This window comes from Panulirus ornatus, chromosome 42 (genome assembly GCF_036320965.1).
Source record: "Panulirus ornatus isolate Po-2019 chromosome 42, ASM3632096v1, whole genome shotgun sequence".
Lineage (NCBI taxonomy): Eukaryota > Metazoa > Arthropoda > Malacostraca > Decapoda > Palinuridae > Panulirus > Panulirus ornatus.
In genome coordinates this window covers 19,143,949-19,168,599 of record NC_092265.1, presented here as the reverse complement: position 1 = coordinate 19,168,599, position 24,651 = coordinate 19,143,949, and the positions used below count along the sequence as shown (strand labels likewise).

Genomic DNA, 24,651 nt, shown 5'->3' with positions numbered 1-24,651 from the left:
GCTTTCCTCTTCTGCAAATCTTTCAATTCCTCATTTCTGTTTACCAAATCATTTTCCCTAACCCTCTCACTTCGCACACCACCTCGACCAAAGCACCCTATATCTGCCACTCTATCATCAAACACCTTCAACAAACCTTCAAAATACTCACTCCATCTTCACACTTCACCACTACTTGTTATTACCTCCCCATTTGCCCCTTCACCGATGTTCCAATTTGTTTTCTTATGTCTTACGCACTTTATTTACCTCCTTCCAAAACATCTTTCTATCCTCCCTAAAATCTAATGATACTCTGTCACCCCAACTCTCATTTGCCCTCTTTTTCACCTCTTGCACCTTCTCTTGACCTCTTGCCTCTTTCTTTTCTACATCTCCTAGTCATTTGCGCTATTTCACTGCAAAAATCGTCCAAATGCCTCTCACTTCTCTTTCACTAACAATCTTACTTCTTTATTCCACCACTCACTACCATTTCTAATCTGCCCACCTCTCACCTTTCTCATGCTACAGGCATCTTTTGCGCAAGCCATCACTGCTCCCCTAAATACATCCCATTCCTCCCCCACTCCGCTTACGTCATTTGCTCTCACGTTTTTCCATTCTGCACTCAATCTCTCCTGGTACTTCCTCGCACAAGTCATCTTTCCAAGCTCACTTACTCTCACCATTCTCTTCACCCCAACATTCTCTCTTCTTTTCTGGAAACCCATACAAATCTTCACCTTCCCCTCCACAAGATAATGATCAGACATCCCTGCAATTGCCCCTCTCAGCACATTAACATCCAAAAGTCTCTCTTTCACGTGCTTATCTATTAACACGTAATCCAATAACGCTCTCTGGCCCTCTCTCCTACTTACATACGTATACTTATGTATATCTCTCTTTTTAAACCACGTATTCCTAATCACCAGTCCTTTTTCAGCACACAAATCTACAAGCTCTTCACCATTTTCATTTATAACACTGAACACCCCCATGTACACCAATTTTACCCTCAACTGCCACATTACTCACCTTTGCATTCAAACCCGGTCTCGTGCATCAAACCTGCTAACACACTCACTCAGCTGCTCCCAAAACACTTGCCTCTCATGATTTCTTCTCATAGGCACCAATAATCACCCATCTCACCACATCCACTTTCAGTTTTACTCATATCAATCTAGAGTTTACTTTCTTACACTCTATCACATACTCCCACAACTCCTGCTTCTGGAGTAGTGATACACCTTCCTTTGCTCTTGTCCTCAAACCAACCCCTGACTTTACTCCCAAAACATTCCCACACCACTCTTCCCTTTTACCCTTGAGCTTCGATTCACTCAGAGCCAAAACATCCAGGCTCCTTTCCTCAAACAAACTACCTATCTCTCCTTTTTCTCATCTTGGTTACATCTATACCAACCCCTGACTTTACTTCCAAGACATTCCCAAACCACTCTTCCTCCCCTTTATCCTTGAGCTTGTTTCAGTCAAAGCCAAAACATCCAGGTTCCTTTCCTCAAACATACTACCTATAATTTTTTCTCATCTTGGTTACATCCACACACATTTAGACACCCCAATCTATCTATCTATCTATCTATATAGATAGATAGATAGATAAATAGGTAGATAGATGGATAGATAGATAGATAGTGACAGGCATGCACAGCCAAAGGATACGACCAATCTTCCACATGCCCTTACAAAATGATAAAAGAGACTTCTTTAATAATATACTATATTTACACTTATGGCATTTAGAAAAACGAGAGGAGTTCCCCATATCTCCATTCTAAATTTGCAACATAATTTCACATTTTGAAAACTAAGGCTGCTAGTGCCATTGTTATAGTCACGTAAACATCACAAAGTCAATTCTGGTAAAAGATAGTCCAAGTCATTAAATGATTATCATAGACTTCTGCTACCTGCATTTATTTGTGTTATCCAAGTTTTCTCAAGGTCTTTGTTGTCTGTCTTAATACCTGATAAATGAATTAACTTGACTATACCTCGTAGCGATACAGGTTTATTGAGCTTTGCTTGCCCCCAGTATCTCGACTCTCGAGGCGCAGCGCAATTGCAGCTGTTGCTGGAACTTAACGACTGTGTTACCCACAGTCGAGGAACATATCGGGTAAAAGGAATGAAATGGAGGAAAAACAGGGGGTAGAAATATATCAAGACTACGCTGGTAGAAATGTTGTAGGAAGAGGTACCGTAAGACGAGACATGACTTGTATGTTTAAGAATGTGCAGTTTCACAGATAAGCATCTAGAACTGGGGCCTTTTTGATATTCTCTCTCTTAAAGTGATATGCGTAACAACTTTTTTTTTTCAAGTGTTATTCCATGAAAAAGACAGTAGGAACACGGGCATGTTGAATTTTGAAAGAATTGACCTTTTCATGGGACCCGCATTTGATTCGAGACATAATTTCTCGAATTTCGCAGACTACTGATACCCTTGATTGTTTGTCTTAACATTTTGTATATTTCAATCAAATTTTCTATTCGATACCATTTTTTCCTGTAATTATATATCAGAATTACTTGAAAAGATGATGACTTTGGATTTTTTTTAATTTGTTCCCCAAAACAAATCGAACGCAATGTTGACAGTCGGGTGACCAGTGTTCTAAGGTGTGAGGTAGGCTATAGCAGAATATGTTTCTAACTTGAGATTCAGTCATTTTCTTGGTCCTTATGAACTAGAAGTGCTTCGTGGAATCTTTATAGGATATTGGTAGCTTCCTGGAGGTTCACTAGAGTTAGCCTAGCACCCAAAAAAAAAGCTCACTGGACGGACTTTTACCTCTGCTACAATTTATAATTTCATCGGATGACATTGCTATATTTGACCCCAAAAGGCTCGACCTTGATATGGGCATCAGTCCCCGTCAGTGAATGAGTTTAGGGAGACCACAGAAATACCTGTAATTTGGAATAAACACTTAGAAATGGACTCGTGCATTCTTTTGGGTATTATATTGTAGTTATCAAGTTTACGAACGCCTCTGTACAAGAACATAGAGTTCAACGATATTTCCAGATATGCATCTGTCCAATGTGTAGAGGTAATATAAGATGTAGGATTTTAATGTTTTAGATTAAAGTCGATTATGTTTTTAAAGAAGAGAGAAAGTCTTAATCAATTTTGGACAGTTGAAATGATGCATTCGTAACACAACTTGAAATCTTGACAAATAGTAAACATAACAGGACGTTAGAAAAGGCACTGTCCTGCACACAGCTGACCAGAAACCTTCGCTAAGCATTTGTTTGGAATCTGTGGTTCTTTATTCATTTCGTATGTTGATATACAAATGGAATAATGCTGTAACTGCAAAGGAAAATTGCCCTGTAGAATGTAGAAATACTTATCCTTTGTTATGCATTCCAGTGAATGCCACCATGCCTCATAGCATTTGAATTCTGCTTAATGTTTTGATGTCTACTTTGAAATTGGGCTTTATGCTTATGAGATTTCTCAATCACAGGGTCAGATTCTTATATTTCCTCAGACATCTGAATGCACTGCTTACATTGCCAACCAAATGCGAGAGCATTTCGGAGATGAGTTGAGTGGTGATGTTTTGATGAAGAATATGAAGTGATATTGAGAACTTTTTGACATATCCATTTTTTAAAACTTAGATATGCATATTGCCTGATTTTCACTTTTTATGACATTATTGAACCCCACATTTTTTGTATTCCTCATTGATGAATTGATATCAGAAGATTATTTTAAAGGATGGTGAAGCAAAATTCCCTAACTCTTATATCATTACATATTGTTGCAACAAAGATTTCATCAGAGAAAAACTAAGATATTAAACCTATAAAAGTTACATTTTTGTTCAAGACTTTTACCATCACTTATAGCAGTTTATCAGAAAAAATGCGTGCGAGCTCTAAGTGATAGGTTTTGATGAAAGTGAGGCTGTATTTTACAAGATGGGCATGTCATTTCTAGATAACAGAAATGAATGAAATTGGTACCATTGGATTCCTTACAATGTGTAGATTTGATATTGAGTATGCAAAGTGGACAGAGCTTTGATGTAAAGGGAAATTGTGAGGCACAAACACCAAAATAATGGTTGAAAGTAGTTAGTTTATTTATAACACTTTTGTTGTAACCTAGTAGAAATAAATCTCCTCCACATGCAAGGACATTGAAAAAGTGACCACCCTGTAGACAACTGAAAAACTTTCACTAAGTGCTTTCTTGGATTCTATAGTGTTTTTCTGTTTTTTATGAGGATATACAAACTGAATGAAGCACTGTTGTGACAAGAATGATTGTCAGCGCTGGTGGCTGATTCATGTGAGAAACTGCAGAAGCTGGTGACTGAGTTTCATAAAAAGTATGAAAGAAGAAAGTTAAGAGTAAATGGGAATAAGAGCAAGGTTATTAGGTACAGTAGGGTTGAGGGTCAAGTCAATTGGGAGGTGAGTTTGAATGGAGAAAAACTGGAGGAAGTGAAGTGTTTTAGATATCTGGGAGTGGATCTGGCAGCGGATGGAACCATGGAAGCGGAAGTGGATCATAGGGTGGGGGAGGGGGCGAAAATCCTGGGGGCCTTGAAGAATGTGTGGAAGTCGAGAACATTACCTCGGAAAGCAAAAATGGGTATGTTTGAAGGAATAGTGGTTCCAACAATGTTGTATGGTTGCGAGGCGTGGGCTATGGATAGAGTTGTGCGCAGGAGGATGGATGTGCTGGAAATGAGATGTTTGAGGACAATGTGTGGTGTGAGGTGGTTTGATCGAGTGAGTAACGTAAGGGTAAGAGAGATGTGTGGAAATAAAAAGAGCGTGGTTGAGAGAGCAGAAGAGGGTGTTTTGAAGTGGTTTGGGCACATGGAGAGGATGAGTGAGGAAAGATTGACCAAGAGGATATATGTGTCGGAGGTGGAGGGAACAAGGAGAAGAGGGAGACCAAATTGGAGGTGGAAAGATGGAGTGAAAAAGATTTTGTGTGATCGGGGCCTGAACATGCAGGAGGGTGAAAGGAGGGCAAGGAATAGAGTGAATTGGAGCGATGTGGTATACCGGGGTTGACGTGCTGTCAGTGGATTGAAGCAAGGCATGTGAAGCGTCTGGGGTAAACCATGGAAAGCTGTGTAGGTATGTATATTTGCGTGTGTGGACGTATGTATATACATGTGTATGGGGGGGGGGTTGGGCCATTTCTTTCGTCTGTTTCCTTGTGCTACCTCGCAAACGCGGGAGACAGCGACAAAGTATAATAATAATAATAATATATATATATATATACATACACATGTATATACATACACGTCCACACACGCAAATATACATACCTATACCTCTCAATGTACACATATATATACACACACAGACATATACATATATACACTTGTACATAATTCATGCAGTCTGCCTTTATTTATTCCCATCGCCACCTCGCCACACATGGACTAACAACCCCCTCCCCCCTCATGTGTGCGAGGTAGCGCTAGGAAAAGACCACAAAAGCCCCATTCGTTCACACTCAGTCTCTAGCTGTCACGTAATAATGCACCGAAACCACAGCTCCCTTTCCACATCCAGTCCCCACAGAACTTTCCATGGTATACCCCAGACGCTTCACATGCCCTGGTTCAATCCATTGACAGCATGCCGACCCCGGTATACCACATCATTCCAATTCACTCTATTCCTTGCACGCCTTTCACCCTCCTGCATGTTCAGGCCCCGATCACTCAAAATCTTTTTCACTCCATCTTTCCATCTCCAATTTGGTCTCCCACTTCTCCTCATTCCCTCCACCTCTGACACATATATCCTCTTGGTCAATCTTTCCTCACTCATTCTCTCCATGTGACCAACCATTTCAAAACACCCTCTTCTGCTCTCTCAACCACACTCTTTATATTTCCACAAGTCTCTCTTACCCTTACATTACTTACTCGATCAAACCACCTCACACCACATATTGTCCTCAAACATCTCATTTCCAGCACATTCACCCTTCTGCACACAACTCCATCCATAGGCACCGCCTCGCAACCTTACAACATTGTGGAACCACTATTCCTTCAAACATACCCATTTTTGCTTTCCGAGATAATGTTCTCGACTTCCAAACATTCTTCAAGGCTCCCAGAATTTTCGCCCCCTCCCCCACCCTATGATTCACTTCCGCTTCCATGGTTCCATCTGCTGCCAGACCCACTCCCAGGTATCTAAAACACTTTACTTCCTCCAGTTTTTCTCCATTCAAACTTACCTCCCGATTGACTTGACCCTCAACCCTACTGTACCTAATAACTTTGCTCTTATTCACATTTACTCTTAACTTTCTTCTTTCACACACTTTACCAAACTCAGTCACCAGCTTCTGCCGTTTCTCACATGAATGAGCCACCAGCGCTGTATCATCAGGGAACAACAACTGACTCACTTCCCAAGCTCTCTCATCCACAACAGACTGCATACTTGCCCCTCTATCCAAAACTCTTGCATTCACCTCCCTAACAACCCCATCCATAAACAAATTAAACAACCATGGAGACATCACACACCCTTGCCGCAAACCTACATTCACTGAGAACCAATCACTTTCCTCTCTTCCTACACGTACACATGCCTTACATCCTTGATAAAAACTTTTCACTGCTTCTAACAACTTGCCCACCACACCATATATTCTTAATACCTTCCACAGAGCATCTCTATCAACTCTATCATATGCCTTCTCCAGATCCATAAATGCTACATACAAATCCATTTGCTTTTTCTAAGTATTTCTCACATACATTCTTCAAAGCAAACACCTGATCCACACATCCTCTGCCACTTCTGAAACCACACTGCTCTTCCCCAATCTGATCCTCTGTACATGCCTTCAACCTCTCAATCAATACCCTCCCATATAATTTATCAGGAATACTCAACAAACTTATACCTTTGTAATTTGAGCACTCACTCTTATCCCCTTTGCCTTTGTACAATGGCACTATGCAAGCATTCCGCCAATCCTCAGGCACCTCACCATGAATCATACATACATTAAATAACCTTACCAACCAGTCAACAATACAGTCACCCCCTTTTTTAATAAATTCCATTGCAATGCCATCCAAACCTGCTGCCTTGCTGGCTTTCATCTTCCGCAAAGCTTTTACTACCTCTTCTCTGTTTACCAAATCATTTTCCCTAACCCTCTCACTTTGCACACCACCTCGACCAAAACACCCTATATCTGCCTCTCTATCATCAAACACATTCAACAAACCTTCAAAATACTCACTCCATCTCCTTCTCACATCACCACTACTTGTTATCACCTCCCCATTAGCCCCTTCACTGAAGTTCCCATTTGCTCCCTCGTCTTACGCACTTTATTTACCTCCTTCCAAAACATCCTTTTATTCTCCCTTTGATACGCTCTCACCCCAACTTTCATTTGCCCTCCTTTTCACCTCTTGCACCTTTCTCTTGACCTCCTGCCTCTTTCTTTTATACATCTCCCACTCAATTGCATTTTTTCCCTGCAAAAATTGTCCAAATGCCTCTCTCTTCTCTTTCACTAATAATCTTACTTCTTCATCCTACCACCCACTACCCTTTCTAATCAACCCACCTCCCACGCTTCTCATGCCACACGCATCTTTTGCGCGAGCCATCACTGCTTCCCTAAATACATCCCATTCCATCCCCACTCCCCTTACCTCCTTTGTTCTCACCTTTTTCCATTCTGTGCTCAGTCTCTCCTGGTACGTCCTCACACAAGTCTCCTTCCCAAGCTCACTTACTCTCACCACTCTCTTCACGCCAACATTCTCTCTTCTTTTCTGAAAACCCCTACAAATCTTCACCTTCGCCTCCACAAGATCAGACATCCCTCCAGTTGCACCTCTCAGCACATTAACATCCAAAATTCTCTCTTTCGCGCGCCTATCAATTAACACGTAATCCAATAACACTCTCTGGCCATCTCTGCTACTTACATACATATACTTATGTATATCTCGCTTTTTAAGCCTTAAGCCAGGTATTCCCAATCACCAGTCCTTTTTCGGCACATAAATCTACAAGCTCTTCACCATTTCCATTTACAGCACTGAACACCCCATGTATACCAATTATTCCCTCAACTGCCACATTACTCACCTTTGCATTCAAATCACCCATCACTATAACCCGGTCTCGTGCATCAAAACCACTAACACACTCATTCAGCTGCTCCCAAAACACTTGCCTCTCATGATCTTTCTTCTCATACCCAGGTGCATATGCACCAATAATCACCCATCTCTCTCCATCAACTTTCAGTTTTACCCATATGAGTCTAGAATTTACTTTCTTACACTCTATCACATACTCCCACAACTCCTGTTTCAGTAGTGCTACTTCTTCCCTTGCTCTTGTCCTGTCACTAACCCCTGTTTTTTTTTGTTTTTTTTTCCGCTGTCTCCCGCGTTTGCGAGGTAGCGCAAGGAAACAGACGAAAGAAATGGCCCAACCCACCCCCATACACATGTATATACATACACGTCCACACACGCAAATATACATACCTACACAGCTTTCCATGGTTTACCCCAGACGCTTCACATGCCCTGATTCAATCCACTGACAGCACGTCAATCCCAGTATACCACATCGATCCAATTCACTCTATTCCTTGCACGCCTTTCACCCTCCTGCATGTTCAGGCCCTGATCACTCAAAATCTTTTTCACTCCATCTTTCCACCTCCAATTTGGTCTCCCACTTCTCCTCATTCCCTCCACCTCTGACACATATATCCTCTTGGTCAATCTTTCCTCAGTCATTCTCTCCATGTGCCCAAACCATTTCAAAACACCCTCTTCTACTCTCTCAACCACGCTCTTTTTATTTCCACACATCTCTCTTGCCCTTACATTACTTACTCGATCAAACCACCTCACACCACACATTGTCCTCAAACATCTCATTTCCAGCACATCCACCCTCCTGCGCACAACTCTATCCATAGCCCACGCATCGCAACCATACAACATTGTTGGAACCACTATTCCTTCAAACATAAACATTTTTGCTTTCTGAGATAATGTTCTCGACTTCCACACATTCTTCAAGGCTCCAAGGATTTTCGCCCCCTCCCCCACCCTATGATTCACTTCCGCTTCCATGGTTCCATCCACTGCCAGATCCACTCCCAGATATCTAAAACACTTTACTTCATCCAGTTTTTCTCTATTCAAACTTATCTCCCAATTGACTTGTCCCTCAACCCTACTGTACCTAATAACCTTGCTCTTATTCACATTTACTCTTAACTTTCTTCTTTCACACACTTTACCAAACTCAGTCACTAGCTTCTGCAGTTTCTCACATGAATCAGCCACCAACGCTGGGGATAGGGATAGGGGAGAAAGAATACTTCTTACGCATTCCTCATGTGTCGTAGAAGGCGACTAAAGGGGACGGGAGCGGGGGGCTGGAAACCCTCCCCTCCTTGTATTTTAACTTTCTAAAAGGGGAAACAGAAGAAGGAGTCACACAGGGAGTGCTCATCCTCTTCAAAGGCTCAGATTGGGATGTCTAAATGTGTGTGGATGTAACCAAGATGAGAAAAAAGGAGAGATAGGTATTATGTTTGATGAAAGGAACCTGGATGTTTTGGCTCTGAGTGAAATGAAGCTCAAGGGTAAAGGGGAAGAGTGGTGTGGGCAAGTCTTGGGAGTAAAGTCAGGGGTTTGTGAGAGGACAAGAGCAAGGAAAGGAGTAGCACTACTCCTGAAACAGATGTGGTGGGAGTATGTGATAGAGTGTAGGAAAGTAAACTCTAGATTGATATGGGTAAAACTGAAAGTGGTTGAGAGAGATGGGTGACTATTGGTGCATATGCACCTGAGCATGAGAAGAAAGATCATGAGAGGCAAGTGTTTTGGGAGCAGTTGAGTGAGTGTGTTAGTAGTTTTGATGCACGAGACCGGGTTATAGTGATGGGTGATTTGAATGCAAAGGTGATTAATGTGGCAGTTGAGGGAATAATTGGTGTACATGGGGTGTTCAGTGTTGTAAATGGAAATGGTGAAGAGCTTGTAGATTTATGTGCTGAAAAAGGACTGATGATTGGGAATACCTGGTTTAAAAAGCGAGATATACATAAGTATACATATGTAAGTAGGAGAGATGGCCAGAGAGTGTTATTGGATTGTGTGTTAATTGACAGGCGTGCGAAAGAGAGACTTTTGGATGTTAATGTGCTGAGAAGTGGAACTGGAGGGATGTCTGATCATTATCTTGTGGAGGCAAAGGTGAAGATTTGTAGAGGTTTTCAGAAAAGAGGAGACAATATTAGGGTGAAGAGAGTGGTGAGAGTAAGTGAGCTTGGGAAGGAGACTTGTGTGAGGAAATACCAGGAGAGACTGAGTACAGAATGGAAAAAGGTGAGAACAAAGGACATAAGGGGAATGGGGGAGGAATGGGATGTATTTAGGGAAGCAGTGATGGCTTGCGCAAAAGATGCATGTGGCATGAGAAGCATGGGAGGTGGGTAGATTAGAAAGGGTAGTGAGTAGTGGGATGAAGAAATAAGGTTATTAGTGAAAGAGAAGAGAGAGGCATTTGGACGATTTTTGAAGGGAAATAATGCAAATGACTGGGAGATGTATAAAAGAAAGAGGCAGGAGGTCAAGAGAAAGGTGCAAGAGGTGAAAAAGAGGGCAAATGAGAGTTGGGGTGAGAGAGTATCATTAAATTTTAGGGAGAATAAAAAGAAATTTTGGAAGGAGGTAAATAAAGTGCGTAAGACAAGGGAACAAATGGAAACTTCAGTGAAGGGGCTAATGGGGAGGTGATAACAAGTAGTGGTGATGTGAGAGGAGATGGAATGAGTATTTTGAAGGTTTGTTGAATGTGTTTGATGAGAAAGTGGCAGATATAGGGTGTTTTGGTTGACGTGTTGTGCAAAGTGAGAGGGTTAGGGAAAATGATTTGGTAAACAGAGAAGAGGCAGTAAAAGCTTTGCAGAAGATGAAAGCCAGCAAGGCAGCAGGTTTGGATGGTATTGCAATGGAATTTATTAAAAAAGGGGGTGGCTGTATTGTTGACTGGTTGGCAAGGTTATTTAATGTATGTATGATTCATGGTGAGGTGCCTGAGGATTGGCGGAATGCTTGCATACTGCCATTGTACAAAGGCAAAGGGGATAAAAGTGAGTGCTCAAATTACAGAGGTATAAGTTTGTTGAGTATTCCTGGTAAATTATATGGGAGGGTATTGATTGAGATGGTGAAGGCATGTGCAGAGGATCAGATTGGGGAAGAGCAGTGTGGTTTCAGAAGTAGTAGAGGATGTGTGGATCAGGTGTTTGCTTTGAAGAATGTATGTGAAAAATACATAGAAAAGCAAATGGATTTGTATGTAACATTTATAGATCTGGAGAAGGCATATGATAGAGCTGATAGAGATGCTCTGTGGAAGGTATTAAGAATATTTGGTGTGGGGGGGTGGGGGGGGCAAGTTGTTAGAAGCAGTGAAAAGTTTTTATCGAGGATGTAAGGCATGTTTATGTGTAGGAAGAGAGGAAAGTGATTGGTTCTCAGTGAATGTAGGTTTGCGGCAGGGGTGTGTGATGTCTCCATGGTTGTTTAATTTGTTTACGGATGGGGTTGTTAGGGAGGTGAATGCAAGAATTTTGGAAAGAGGGGCAAGTCTGCAGTTTGTTGTAGATGAGAGAGCTTGGGAAGTGAGTCAGTTGTTGTTCGCTGATGATACAGCACTGATGGCTGATTCGTGTGAGAAACTGCAGAAGCTGGTGACTGAGTTTGGTAAAGTGTGTGAAAGAAGAAAGCTGAGAGTAAATGTGAATAAGAGCAAGGTTATTAGGTATAGTAGAGTTGAGGGTCAAGTCAATTGGGAGGTAAGTTTGAATGGAGAAAAACTGGAGGAAGTGAAGTGTTTTAGATATCTGGGACTGGATTTGTCAGCGGATGGAACCATGGAAGCGGAAGTGAATCTTAGGGTGGGGAAGGGGGCGAAAATTCTGGGTGCGTTGAAGAATGTGTGGAAGTCGAGAACATTATCTTGGAAAGCAAAAATGGGTATGTTTGAAGGAATAGTGGTTCCAACAATGTTGTATGGTTGCGAGGCGTGGGCTATGGATATAGTTGTGCAGAGGAGGGTGGATGTGCTGGAAATGAGATGTTTGAGGACAGTGTGTGGTGTGAGGTGGTTTGATCGGATAAGGAATAATGGGGTAAGAGAGATGTGTGGTAATAAAAAAGGGTGGTTGAGAGAGCAGAAGAGGTTGTTTTGAAATGGTTTGGTCACATGGAGAGAATGAGTGAGGAAAGGTTGACAAAGAGGATATATGTGCCAGAGGTGTAGGGAATGAGAAGTGGGAGACCATATTGGAGGTGGAAAGATGGAGTGAAAAAGATTTTGAGTGATTGGGGCCTGAAGATGCAGGAGGGTGAAAGATGTGTAAGGAATAGAGTGAATTGGAACGATGTGGTATACCGGGGTTGACGTGCTCTCAGTGGATTGAACCAGGGCATGTGAAGTGTCTGGGGTAAACCATGGAAAGTTCTGTGGGGCCTGGATGTGGAAAGGGAGCTGTGGTTTCGGTGCATTATTACATGACAGCTAGAGACTGAGTGTGAACGAATGGGGCCTTTGTTGTGTTTTCATAGCGCTACCTCGCACACATGAGGGGGGAGGGGGTTGTTATTTCGTGTGTGGTGATATGGCGGTGGGAATGAATAGAAGCAGACAGTATGAATTATAAACATGTGTTTTTTTTTTTTTTTTTTTTTATACTTTGTCGCTGTCTCCCGCGTTTGCGAGGTAGCGCAAGGAAACAGACGAAAGAAATGGCCCAACCCCCCCCATACACATGTACATACACACGTCCACACACGCAATATACATACCTACACAGCTTTCCATGGTTTACCCCAGACGCTTCACATGCCTTGATTCAATCCACTGACAGCACGTCAACCCCTGTATACCACATCGCTCCAATTCACTCTATTCCTTGCCCTCCTTTCACCCTCCTGCATGTTCAGGCCCCGATCACACAAAATCCTTTTCACTCCATCTTTCCACCTCCAATTTGGTCTCCCTCTTCTCCTCGTTCCCTCCACCTCCGACACATATATCCTCTTGGTCAATCTTTCCTCACTCATTCTCTCCATGTGCCCAAACCACTTCAAAACACCCTCTTCTGCTCTCTCAACCACGCTCTTTTTATTTCCACACATCCCTCTTACCCTTACGTTACTTACTCGATCAAACCACCTCACACCACACATTGTCCTCAAACATCTCATTTCCAGCACATCCATCCTCCTGCGCACAACTCTATCCATAGCCCACGCCTCGCAACCATACAACATTGTTGGAACCACTATTCCTTCAAACATACCCATTTTTGCTTTCCGGGATAATGTTCTCGACTTCCACACATTTTTCAAGGCTCCCAAAATTTTCGCCCCCTCCCCCACCCTATGATCCACTTCCGCTTTCTGTGTGTGTATGTATATGTATACGTTGAGATGTATAGGTATGTATATTTGCGTGTGTGGATGTGTATGTATATACATGTGTATGTGGGTGAGTTGGGCCATTCTTTCGTCTGTTTCCTTGCGCTACCTCGCTGACGCGGGAGATAGCGAGAGAGCAAAATAAATAGAATAAATAAATATGTATACGTTGAAATGTATAGGTATGTATATGTGCATGTGTGGACGTGTTTGTATAGACATGTGCATGTGGGTGGATTGGGCCATTCTTTCATCTGTTTCCTTGTGGTACCTCACTAACGCGAGAGACATCGACAAAGTATAATAGAAAATGAAATGAATATATAGAATAAATGAATGAATTAATATCAGAAATATAGTACTTGATATTGCTTTGCATGTGTACACTGTAGTTTTTCATTGGTGTAATATTCAGTACTGTCATATTGATGATGAAACCCCCCTAATTTCCATAATTTGCATTTTTAAACAAGTCTCTCTTTTCACAGGCCGTATTGTCCCCTACAGACTGCATAATTGACTCTCTTTGTAAGACTCACATTCATAGCCCTCGCCACCCATTCCATAAACAAATTAAGCAATTGTGGTGATGTCACCCACCACTGCCACATACCTCCCTTCTCTCGACATTCTCCTCTCTTCCTACTCATACAGATGCTTACACCCTTGATGAAAACTTCTCACTGCTTCTAGGAGTTTTTCATTCACACTGTATGTTATGACCTTCCACAAAGCATTTACATCATCCTCATCATATGCTTTCTCCAGATTTGTAATTGCCACATACAAATCAATCCATTTCTCTAATTATTTCTCACATTCTTTGAAGCAAACACCCAATCTACACATTCTCTTCCATTTCTGAAACCATACTGTTTCTTCCCAATCTGATGCTCTGTACATATATACTGTCAAGATCTCAATCACTACCCTCCCATACAGCTTACCAGGTACACTCAACTAACTTATATCTTTATCATTTGAACACTCTTTATCCCCCTTGCCTTTATACATTGGCACTAAACATGCACTCTGCCAATCCTCAGGCACCTCACCATAATCCATACATACATTGAAAATCCTGGCTAACCAATCAACTACACACTCTCTCCGTTTCTTAATTAATTCCACTGCAATACCATCCACTCCAGCTGCCCTGCCACATTTCATCTCACGTAAGGCTGTCACCCCCTTTTCTCTCTTCCCACTTCTCATACCACCTCGACCCAAACACCGTACTTCTGCCACCCTGTCATCAAACACATTCATAGGACTTTAGAATATTCACTCCATCTCCTCACTTCATCATTTCCTGTTACTATTTCCCCTTTTACCCCTTTCAATGATGTTCCTATTTGTACTTTTTTTTTGCATGTTTTTAACTTCCTTCCAAAACATATGAACTCCCTAAAGTTTACTGATTCTCACTCACCTCAGTTATCATTTACCCACAGTTTAAAACCTCTGCACATTCCTCTTGACCTTCTGCCACTTTCTCTTATACATCCCCAGTCATTTCCACTCCTTCCCTGTAAATACTGCCCAAACACCTCTCTTTTCTCTTTTGGATACATCCCCCAGTCATTTCCACTCCTTCCCTGTAGTTACTGCCTGAATGCCTCTTTTTTCTCTTTCAATGGTAGATACATCCCCAATCATTTCCATGCCTTCCCTGTAATTACTGCCCAAACAACTCTTTTTTCCTATTAAGTAGTAGATACATACCTCAATCATTTCCACTCCTTCCCCGTAAGTTCTGCCCAAATGCCTCTCTTTTCTCTTTCATTAGTAGCTCTGCTTCATCCCACCACTCCCTGCCACTTCTAATCTCCCCACCTCCCACCTCTTGTATGCCACATACATCTCTCATACATGGCAGCACCACTTCCCTAATTACCTCCCATTCCTCACTCACTCCCCTTGCTTCATTTACTTCCACCTTTTCACCTCTTTCTTCTGTAAGGTATTGATCAGATATCCCACAAGCTATCCCTCTCATCACATTTACATCCAAAAGTCCCTATTGTACATGCCTATCAATTAATTTGTAAATATATTAATATTAAAATTATGGGAAAAGATAAAAATCAGTATTCATCACTGACAAGAAATCAGTTTCCCTTATTTCCCCCAAGAGACAGATTCCAAATCCTACTGAATGATCCAATCCTTTAAAAAGTGTTGTATTTTCCATCTATTTATATTAGAAAATGCAACAGATAATGATGTAAGATTCAGTCAGAAAGTAACTAAACTTTATAGGGATGTGTGCATGCAAAAAATACATGGTACCACTAAATCCATGTGATAACCTGTTGGTGTCCTCTTGACACCAATTGCAGATGCTGGTAACCACTAACAACTAAGATATTGGCATATGATTATCTATTACTGGGAGTTCAACTTTTAATAGAGCATGTGTACCATTTTGTGTTGCACATTTAGTCTTGTTCACTTATTTTTAGTGTATAATTGTACTTCAGAAGGGCTTATTTATGTTTTTATTATTAACCTTCATTTTTACTTTCCTTCATGAGCTTATCACTAATATGTTACTTGATATTGAGAGGTAAGGTAAATGAGTGAAGATGAAAAATTCAGTCATAAATCATCCTTTATTGTGGAAAAAGGAATGCATAAGAGAAGAAAAATCCCAAACCCAGGAAAGGCACATCCTCATCAAATCATCCTTTATTGTGGAACAAGGAATGCTTAAGAGAAGAAGAAAGATCCCAAACCTAGGAAAGGCAAATCCTCCTCATATGAATTAACTCATTTTTAGCATAGTGGTTATTTTTATAAATGGTCCGCCAATAGGTCATGCCTTATTTTACCGACTGATTTGTCCTGCATCATTTTGCATTTGGGTTATATTTGGATATCCTAGGGCTGGCACTCCTATCTATGGATGGAGCCATCCTGATTGTGAGTTAGGTAAGTGCTAATTGTTTTCATTTTCAAGATGGCAATAAATATGAGTCTTCCATGACCCCAGTGAACTTGTTGCATTGCAGTTTTTTCATTTGTCAGAACTGATATTTGTTTGACATTTGATGTTTGCAAAGTTACAAATATTGGAAAAACTGATAAATCTAAGAATACAGTGGAAATTTAGAATGAGTATTTCAATTTCTAAAAGAAGGAACAGACGAAAGAGCCAAGTAGGAAGTGCTCATCCTCCTGGAAAGCTCAGGCTGGGGTCTCTCAGTGTGTTTAAATGTAACCAAGATCAGAAGAGATGAGAGATAAATAGTATGAGGAAAGAAACACGGATGTTCTGGCTATAAGTGAAACAAAACTCAAGGGTAAAGGGTGAATGTCTAAGGAATAAAGCCAGGGTTTGTTGAAAGGACAAGAGCTAAGGAAGGAGTAACATTACTCATGAAGCAGGAGTTGTAGTAGTGTGTGATAGAGTGTAAGAAAGTAAATTCTAGATTGATGTGGATAAAACTGAAAGTAGTTGGCAAGAGATGGGTGATTATCAGTGTTTATGAAGCTCACCATGAGAAGAAAGATCATGAGAGGCAAGTGTTTGGGTAGCAGCTATGTGAGTGGGTCTGCAGTTTGATGTAAGAGAGTGGGTATTAAGAATGGGTGAATTTAAATGTGAAAGTGAGTAATGTGGCAGTTAAGGGTATGACTGGGGGGTATGGGGTATTCATTGTTATGAATGGAAGTGGTGAACAGCTTGTGGAGTTTTGTACTGAAAAAAGACTAGTGATTGGGAATACTTGGTATAGAAAGAGGGATGTGCACAAGTATGCTGGTAGGATGTCTGAGTACTATCCTGTGGAGGTGAGGGTGAAGATATTAGAGGCTATCAGAAAAGAGGACTCAATGATGGTGAGAAGACACTGGTGAGAGTAACTTGTGTGAAGAAATACCTGAAGGGATTAAGTGTAAAATGGCAAAAGGTGAGAGTAAATGAAACTGATTATCCACCACTTGTTGATAAAATGGGTACCTGGCTCAGGCTTGGATATATATATATATATATATATATATATATATATATATATATATATATATATATATATATATATATATATATATATATATATATGGATGTAACGTTGATGAGATGGCCTTGATTAGGGCCTCAGGTGCCCGTGCTATCTCAGCTAACATGGGAGGTATTCAGAGAAGCATTTTGTTGGCATGCAAGAGATGCTTGTGGCATATGAAAAGGTAGTGAGTGGTAAGGTGGAGAAGTAAAGTTGCTGGTGAAAGAGAATAGAGAGGTATTTGAGCAGTACTTACAGGGATAGAGTGCAAATGATTTGGAGATGTTTAAGAGAAAGCAACAGGAGGTCAAGAGGAAAGTGCAGGGGTTGAAAAAGAGGGCAAATGAGAGTTGGGGTAAGCAACTATCCATAAACTTTAGGGAGAATAGAATAAAAAAATTTTTTGGAAGGAGGTAAATGATGTGTGAAAGACAAAAGAACATATGGGAACATTGGTGATGTGTTGGAAGGAAGTAAATAATGTGTGAGAGATGAGAACAAATGGGAACATCAATGAAGGGGGGCGAACGGGGGAATGAAAACAGGTATGGGAAGGTATTGATTGAGAGGGTGAAGGCATGTACAGAGCATCAGACTAGGGAGGAGCACTGTGTTTCAGAATTGTTAGAGAATTTGTGAATTAGGTGTTTGCTTTAAAGAATGTGTTTGAGGAATACCTTTAGAAACAGATGGATTTCTGTGTGGCATTTTTGGATTTGGTGATGGCATATGACAGGGTTGATTGATAGGCCTTGTGGAAGGTCATAAGAATATACAGTTTAGGAGGAAAGCTGCTAGGAGCAGTTAGAAATTGTATCATGGTTTTTAGGCAAATGTACTAGTAGGAAGAGAGGAAGTGGGAAGTGAAGGCTGGTCTGCAGAAGGGATGTGTGCTGTCACTATGGTGTTTCAGTTTATTCATAGATGGGGTGATGAGGGAGGTAGATATGAGAGTCTTGGAGAGAAGGGTGAGCATGCAGTGGGAAAATGAAAGGGCTTGGGAAGTGAGTCACATTGTTTGCTGTTGATACAGCACTGGTAGCAGATTTAAGTAAGAAACTGCAGAAGTTGGAGACTAAGTTTGGAAGAGCTTGTGAAAGAAGAAAGATGATAGTGAATGTGAATAAAAGGAAGGTTATTAGGTGAAACAGAGTTGAGGGACAGGTTAGTTGGGGTGTGAGTTAGAATGGAGAAAAATTTGAGAAAGTAGTGTTTTAGGTACCTGGGACTGACATGGTAGCAAATGGAAGCATGGAAATGGAAGTGAGTCATAGGGTAAGGGGGGGTCAAAGGTTTTGGGAGTGCTGAAGAATGTGTAGAAAGAGAGAATGTTATCTGGGAGGATTGGGTAAGTAATAAAAGGTTAAGAGAAATGTGCTGTAATAAAAAGAGTTTGGTTGAGAGTGCTGAAGAGGGTGTGCTGAAGTTTTTTGGACATGTGGTAAGAATGAGTGAGGAAAGGTTGACAAAGAGGATATATGTGTCAGAAGAGGAGGGAACAAGGAGAATGAAAGAACCAAATTTTTGGAGGGGGAAGGATGGAGTGAAAAAGAGTTTGAATGGTCGGGGCTGAACATGCTGGAGGTAGAAAGGCATGCATGGGATTGAGTGAATTGGAACAATGTGGTACATGGGGCTCAATATGCTGTTGGTGGACTGAACCATGGCATAGGAAGCTTCTGGGATAAACCATGGGAATGTATGTGGGGCCTGGTTGTTGATAGAGAGCAGTAATTTTGGTGCATTACACATATCTAGAAATTGGATGCGAGTAAATGTGGCTTTTCTTCATCAGTCTACTATGCTACATTGCTAACATGGGAATTGGCTGTCAAGAGTGAAAAAAAAAAGATTGATATTGACAATAAACTAGAGATTTCAAAAAAGGAGTGATTATTTTACCAAGTAGTCAGCATTGTTGAGTCTACTATTATTTTACTTCCTAATATGTTTTTTATACTTATCATATAAATAAGTGTCTTTCCTTTTCTGTCAATAGCACACATAACATTGCAAGCATTTCCATCTCTCCAACCTGGTGAAGGTGTGATGCAGGCTGATGTTCAGCTTGCCAGGTGGGTCAGACATCTGAAACTTGTGAGGGGAGAAGGCAGCAGTAGCAGGAGAAGCATCCTCATCAGAAATGGTGCTCAGCAAGAGGAGCTGGAGTGAAGGCCCTAGTAGCCGATGGCAGAGGGTCTGAAGGCAAACAAAAATTGGCAAACAAGAACACTGAATACAGCTGTCAAATATTTGAAAGTCTACTAACTTATGAAAATCAAGAGAAGAGTCTTGAAGGTGATATTAGTAACAGTCTGAAGTACACTAAACAGTATCTAACAGCAAGTTTCATAGCTAATAGCATTGACTGCAAAACACAAGAAATAATGCTCAAGTAAGATCACACCATGAATTTTCAGTTTAATTCTAGTCCCCAGTCTACAAGAGAGATGAGAAAATCTGGAACAATACAGAGATGGGCTAACTTATTACAGTTCTGTGACATCTGACATGAAGCTTAGCAGATTTGTTTCCTTTTCTCTTCAGAAGTGTAGACTTTGCAGTGACCTAATTCAAGTTTTCAAAATTTTGAATAAGTTTGGCAGTGTAGATAATGAAGACCTTTTTTGAACTACTAGAAAATACACTAACTAGGATAAGCTTAAAGCTAAAAGATGCAGCACTGACTTGGGGAAACTTTCTTGCAAATAGTTTTGTTAAATACTAGAATATGTGGCCATCAATCACTGTTAATGCATTGACTACAATATCTTCTGAATGTGGTTAAACAAATTTTCATGTTCAGGTATCTCCTGAATGAACATAAGGAAAAAGAATATCTATTATTTCCTTTTTCTCATTCCAGACTCTAAGATTATATCACAGTGTAGCAGTGGTCAGGATAGTGTAGTAAGATTTTACATCAGGATTTTCTCTTTCTGTCGTGTTAGATTCCATGCAGGTTTACCTTACAAATGCATTGTTTACCTCCAATCCTTATATTGCTGGGTATTGTTTTGAGAGGGAGTGGAGGGTAAGGAGAAAGTGTTTTACTGTTTTAGCCTTGCCTCATCCACTTAGAATAGAAATAGAGTATCTTTCTTTCCCAAGGAACCATGTACTGTACCTCAGTTTCTAATCAGATTGTTTTTATAATCAAATTGCAAAGAAACTAACATATTTTCAGTTAGGAATGGGGCTGATAACTGGCACTGAACCCACATAAATCTGTCAGTGGGTTGCAACTCATTTTTCTATCTCGGATTTTTCATTTGTTGTATGAAAAGTAAAGAGAACATTTAAATATCACGATAACACAGTGACAGTTCTAAGAAGAAGGAGCCAAACGGAGTTCCTCCTAGTTCGGACATCTGTTCTGGATGCTTCCACATTCACGATGGAAATAGCAAGTATGAAAGAGAAGAGAGTGACATCAGTGAACATCCTGTAATGACAGACTAATGCCTTTCTTTTGGAACCAGGGAATTAGACAGATGTACCTGAAGAAGGTGATTTTACTGAAACAAAACCAAAATGTATCTATATGATAGTGATGTGTCCTGACTGAAGCGTTTAGAATACTTGATTCAATCCAGCCTGACCTAACATGCTTTTCCTTTTACTCATTGTTTTTAAGCCTGGGTAACTGAAGCCTTTTCACTTTCTTTATATCAGTAAATGCTTACACAGCAGTTAGTTTCTTTTAGCATTTTCATGAGTGCAGTTCTGCTTTCACATAAATGAATGATTGGTCATCTCATTACTGAATTCTCTCAATTTATGAAGCTTCATGGCACTTATATCTCTAAATTGCAGAGCATTCACTTAAGCTATAACCCTTTCATTTAAGTGCACTGTGGCTTCGTTTGGGTAAGTTCACTTTTATTTAGATATTTATATGAACAGCACATCTGTTGGAAACTACCCTCTAAAAAATTTCATACAGAATGTTTAGATTTTACATTAAGAAAATGCCCCAAAACATAGTGTATGTAATTTCTTCTGTGTTAGTCTAGGATGTTGTTGAATGGATGTGGAGGACCTGGGTTGGTGGCATGGATGTTTTTTTTTTTCCCTTTAAGTAAACAATACATTTTTTTTCTGGGCATGATTACACACCTTATGTTTTTTTCCAAGTGTGATTTTAACATATTTATGTATATTATCTCTTTTTTCATCATTCATCACCATTTCCTGCATTAGTGAGGTAGCACCACGAACAGATGAAGAAACACCACATTCGCTCCAATCCATTTTCTAACTGTCATTTGTAAGGCACTAAAACCACAGTTCCATATGCACAACCAGGACACAGACCTTTCCATGATTTACCCCAGCTGCTTCACTTGCGGCACATCAACCCATGTATACTGCATTGTTTCACTTCACTCTATCCCATGCACACCTTTCACTCTCTTGCATGTTCAGGCTCCAGTCACTCAAAATATTTCCCACTCCATCCCTTTACCTCTAATTTGGTCTCCCTCTTCTCCTTGACTCCTCCACTTCTGACACATATATTCTGTTTGTTAACCTTTCCTTGCTCATTCTCTCTGTATCTTCAAACCCTTTCAACACACCCTCTTTAGCTATCTCAATCATACTCTTTTTATTATCACACCTCTCTCTTACTCTAATTACTTATTTGATCAAGCCACCACACACTGAATATTGTTCTCAAACATTTAATTTCCAACACGTCACTCTCCTATGCACATCCTCATATATAACCTACACCTTGCATTCATGAAATACTGGGACTACTATATCTTCAAACACACTCATTTTTGTCTTCCCAGATAAAACTCTCTCTTTCCACACATACTTCAGTGCCCTCAGAACCTTTGCACCCTCACCCAGCCTGTGACTCACTTTCACTTCCATGGTTCCATTTGCCACCATGTCCATTCCCATTTTTCTCCGTTCAAACTCATCTCGACAAACTTTTCCCTTAACCCTCCTAAACCTAATAACCTTACTTTTAATCACATTTACTCTCAACTAATTCCTTTCACACAATCTTCCAAACTTAGCCACCAACTTTTGAAGTTTCTAAGTCGAATCTGCCACTCATGCCCTCTCATCCCACACAGACTCCATGAGTGCCCCTCTTTCCAAGACTTTCACATTTACCCCCTCGCCACCCCATCCATAAACAAATTGAATAGCCATGGTGATATCATACACCCTGCCACACACCAACCCTCCCATAGACCCAATCAGTCTCCTTTCTCTTATTTGTACACATACCTTACACCTACGATAAAAAATGATCACTGCTTCTAGCAGCTTTCCTCCCAGACCATATATATATTCTTAAGATCTTCATCAAGGCATCTCTATTAATCCTATCATATGCTTTCTCCAGATCCGTAAATGCCATATATAAATCTATCTGTTTAAGTATTTCTAACATTCTTATGAGCAAATACCCATTCCTTACATCCTCTACCACTTCTGAAACCACACTGTTCATCCCCAGTCTGATGCTCTCTTCATCCCTTCATCCTCCCAATCACCATTTTCCCATACAACTTAACAGGTACACTCAACAAACTTATACTTCTGTAGTTTGAACAATCACTTCTATCCCCCTTGCCTTTATAAAGTGTCACTATACATGCATTCTGCCAATCCTCAGGCTCATCATGATCCATACGTATATTGAAAATCTTAACCAACCAGTCAGCCATACAGTCAGCCCCCTTCTAAAGAAATTCAACAACAATACTATCCACTCCAGCTGCCTTGACATATTTCATCTCTCTTCTCCAAACCCCTCTCCATGACTCTCTTGCTTGGCATACCACCGTGACCCTACCACCCTACAATTGCCACCCAATTTTAAACACTTTCAACAGTCCTTCATACGACTCACTCCATCTCCTCTGTACTTGATTACTACCAGTTTCCACTTCCCCTTTGACCCCTTCACCAATTTTCCCATTTGTTTTTACGTACTTTTTTTACATATATTATTTACATACAGTTATATAGGTAGGACTTTAATTGCAATAAGGAATGAACAGATAGTCTTATTTTCACCAAAAATACTAAAGGTAGTTCAGGTTGAGTATCCCTTATCCCAAATGCCTGGGACCAGAAGTGTTTCAGGTTTTGAACGTTTTTGGATTTAGGAATATTTGCTTGTACATGACGAGATATCTTGGGATAGGACCCAAGTCTAAACACAAAATCCATTCATGTTTCATATACACCTTAATCATATAGCCTAAAGGTAATTGATACAATGTTTTTAATAATTTTATTTATGAAACAAAGTTTGTGTAAGACTTAACCACCAGAAAGCTAAGGTGTCACAACCTCAACCGCCCATGTGGACAGTCTGTGATTGTTTGGCATCACCTTCAATCCTGACATTGAATTTATATGTTACTGTTAAGCAATCATTTTCTTTCAATTATTCACACATAAGTACTTAATAAGAAATTTGAAATACCTTTAATACAATGAAAAAATAATTTGTTTAGGGTAACTAAGCAACACAGTAGCATCAGCTGTGAAACAATAACAACAGACTGCAGGTTTTCAGTTTCCACCTAAGATGCTGTGTTTTGATTAAAAGGTTTTAGTAAATCGTATTTCATTTTTTAGGTTTTATGTGGGATATAAAAACAAATAAGCATTAGATTTACAATAATTATAGGTAACTGTAAATACATTGAAACAAAAATTTCAATGCAATAATGTTGCTGGTCATGCTACATTCAAAAATGGCATTTTACATGAAAATAATGTTTTGCACTTACAAAAAAAAAAACTTGATCTCTGCTTACAAAAGAAGATAAATGCAGCAACAAATACTAGAACTATATATAGTAATAGAAACTTGAAGGGGAGGGTACATCACTTGACGTTATCAACCGCAGAAGTTGAGGGATGAGGAAGTGGTTCCTCTAGAGATGAGGAGGCATTCTGCTGGATGGCTTTTTTCAAATATTTCCTCAAGAATCATCTGCCTCATTAAAAATGGTTTTTGTTTTAGAAGTTTCTTTTTGTTTTAATGAAGACATGATTTCTTGTTCTGTTATGTACACACACTGCTCTAGTCCTTCAGTAAGTCCATCACACATTTTCACCATGCCATCTATAGGCACTTTTTCTGCAGTGTTAAC

General features: G+C 40.3%; 1 protein-coding gene across 5 annotated transcripts in view; it reads left to right on the top strand.

Annotated features, from left to right (window-relative positions):
* The first annotated feature begins 2,484 nt into the window (after positions 1-2,484).
* The window catches only part of Yod1 (Yod1 deubiquitinase), a 168,512-nt gene continuing 146,345 nt past the window's right edge, over positions 2,485-24,651 (top strand). For 2 of the 5 annotated variants that reach the window (XM_071686668.1, XM_071686674.1), the window contains exons 1-2: positions 2,514-2,641; positions 19,560-19,813. In XM_071686668.1, the coding sequence (XP_071542769.1) occupies positions 19,787-19,813 (27 nt within the window). In that variant the 5' untranslated portion in view covers positions 2,514-2,641; positions 19,560-19,786. Of the gene's footprint in view, positions 2,642-2,692; positions 3,069-19,559; positions 19,814-24,651 lie in introns of those variants that run through there. The other 3 variants (XM_071686669.1, XM_071686672.1, XM_071686671.1) reach the window with 3 other exon arrangements.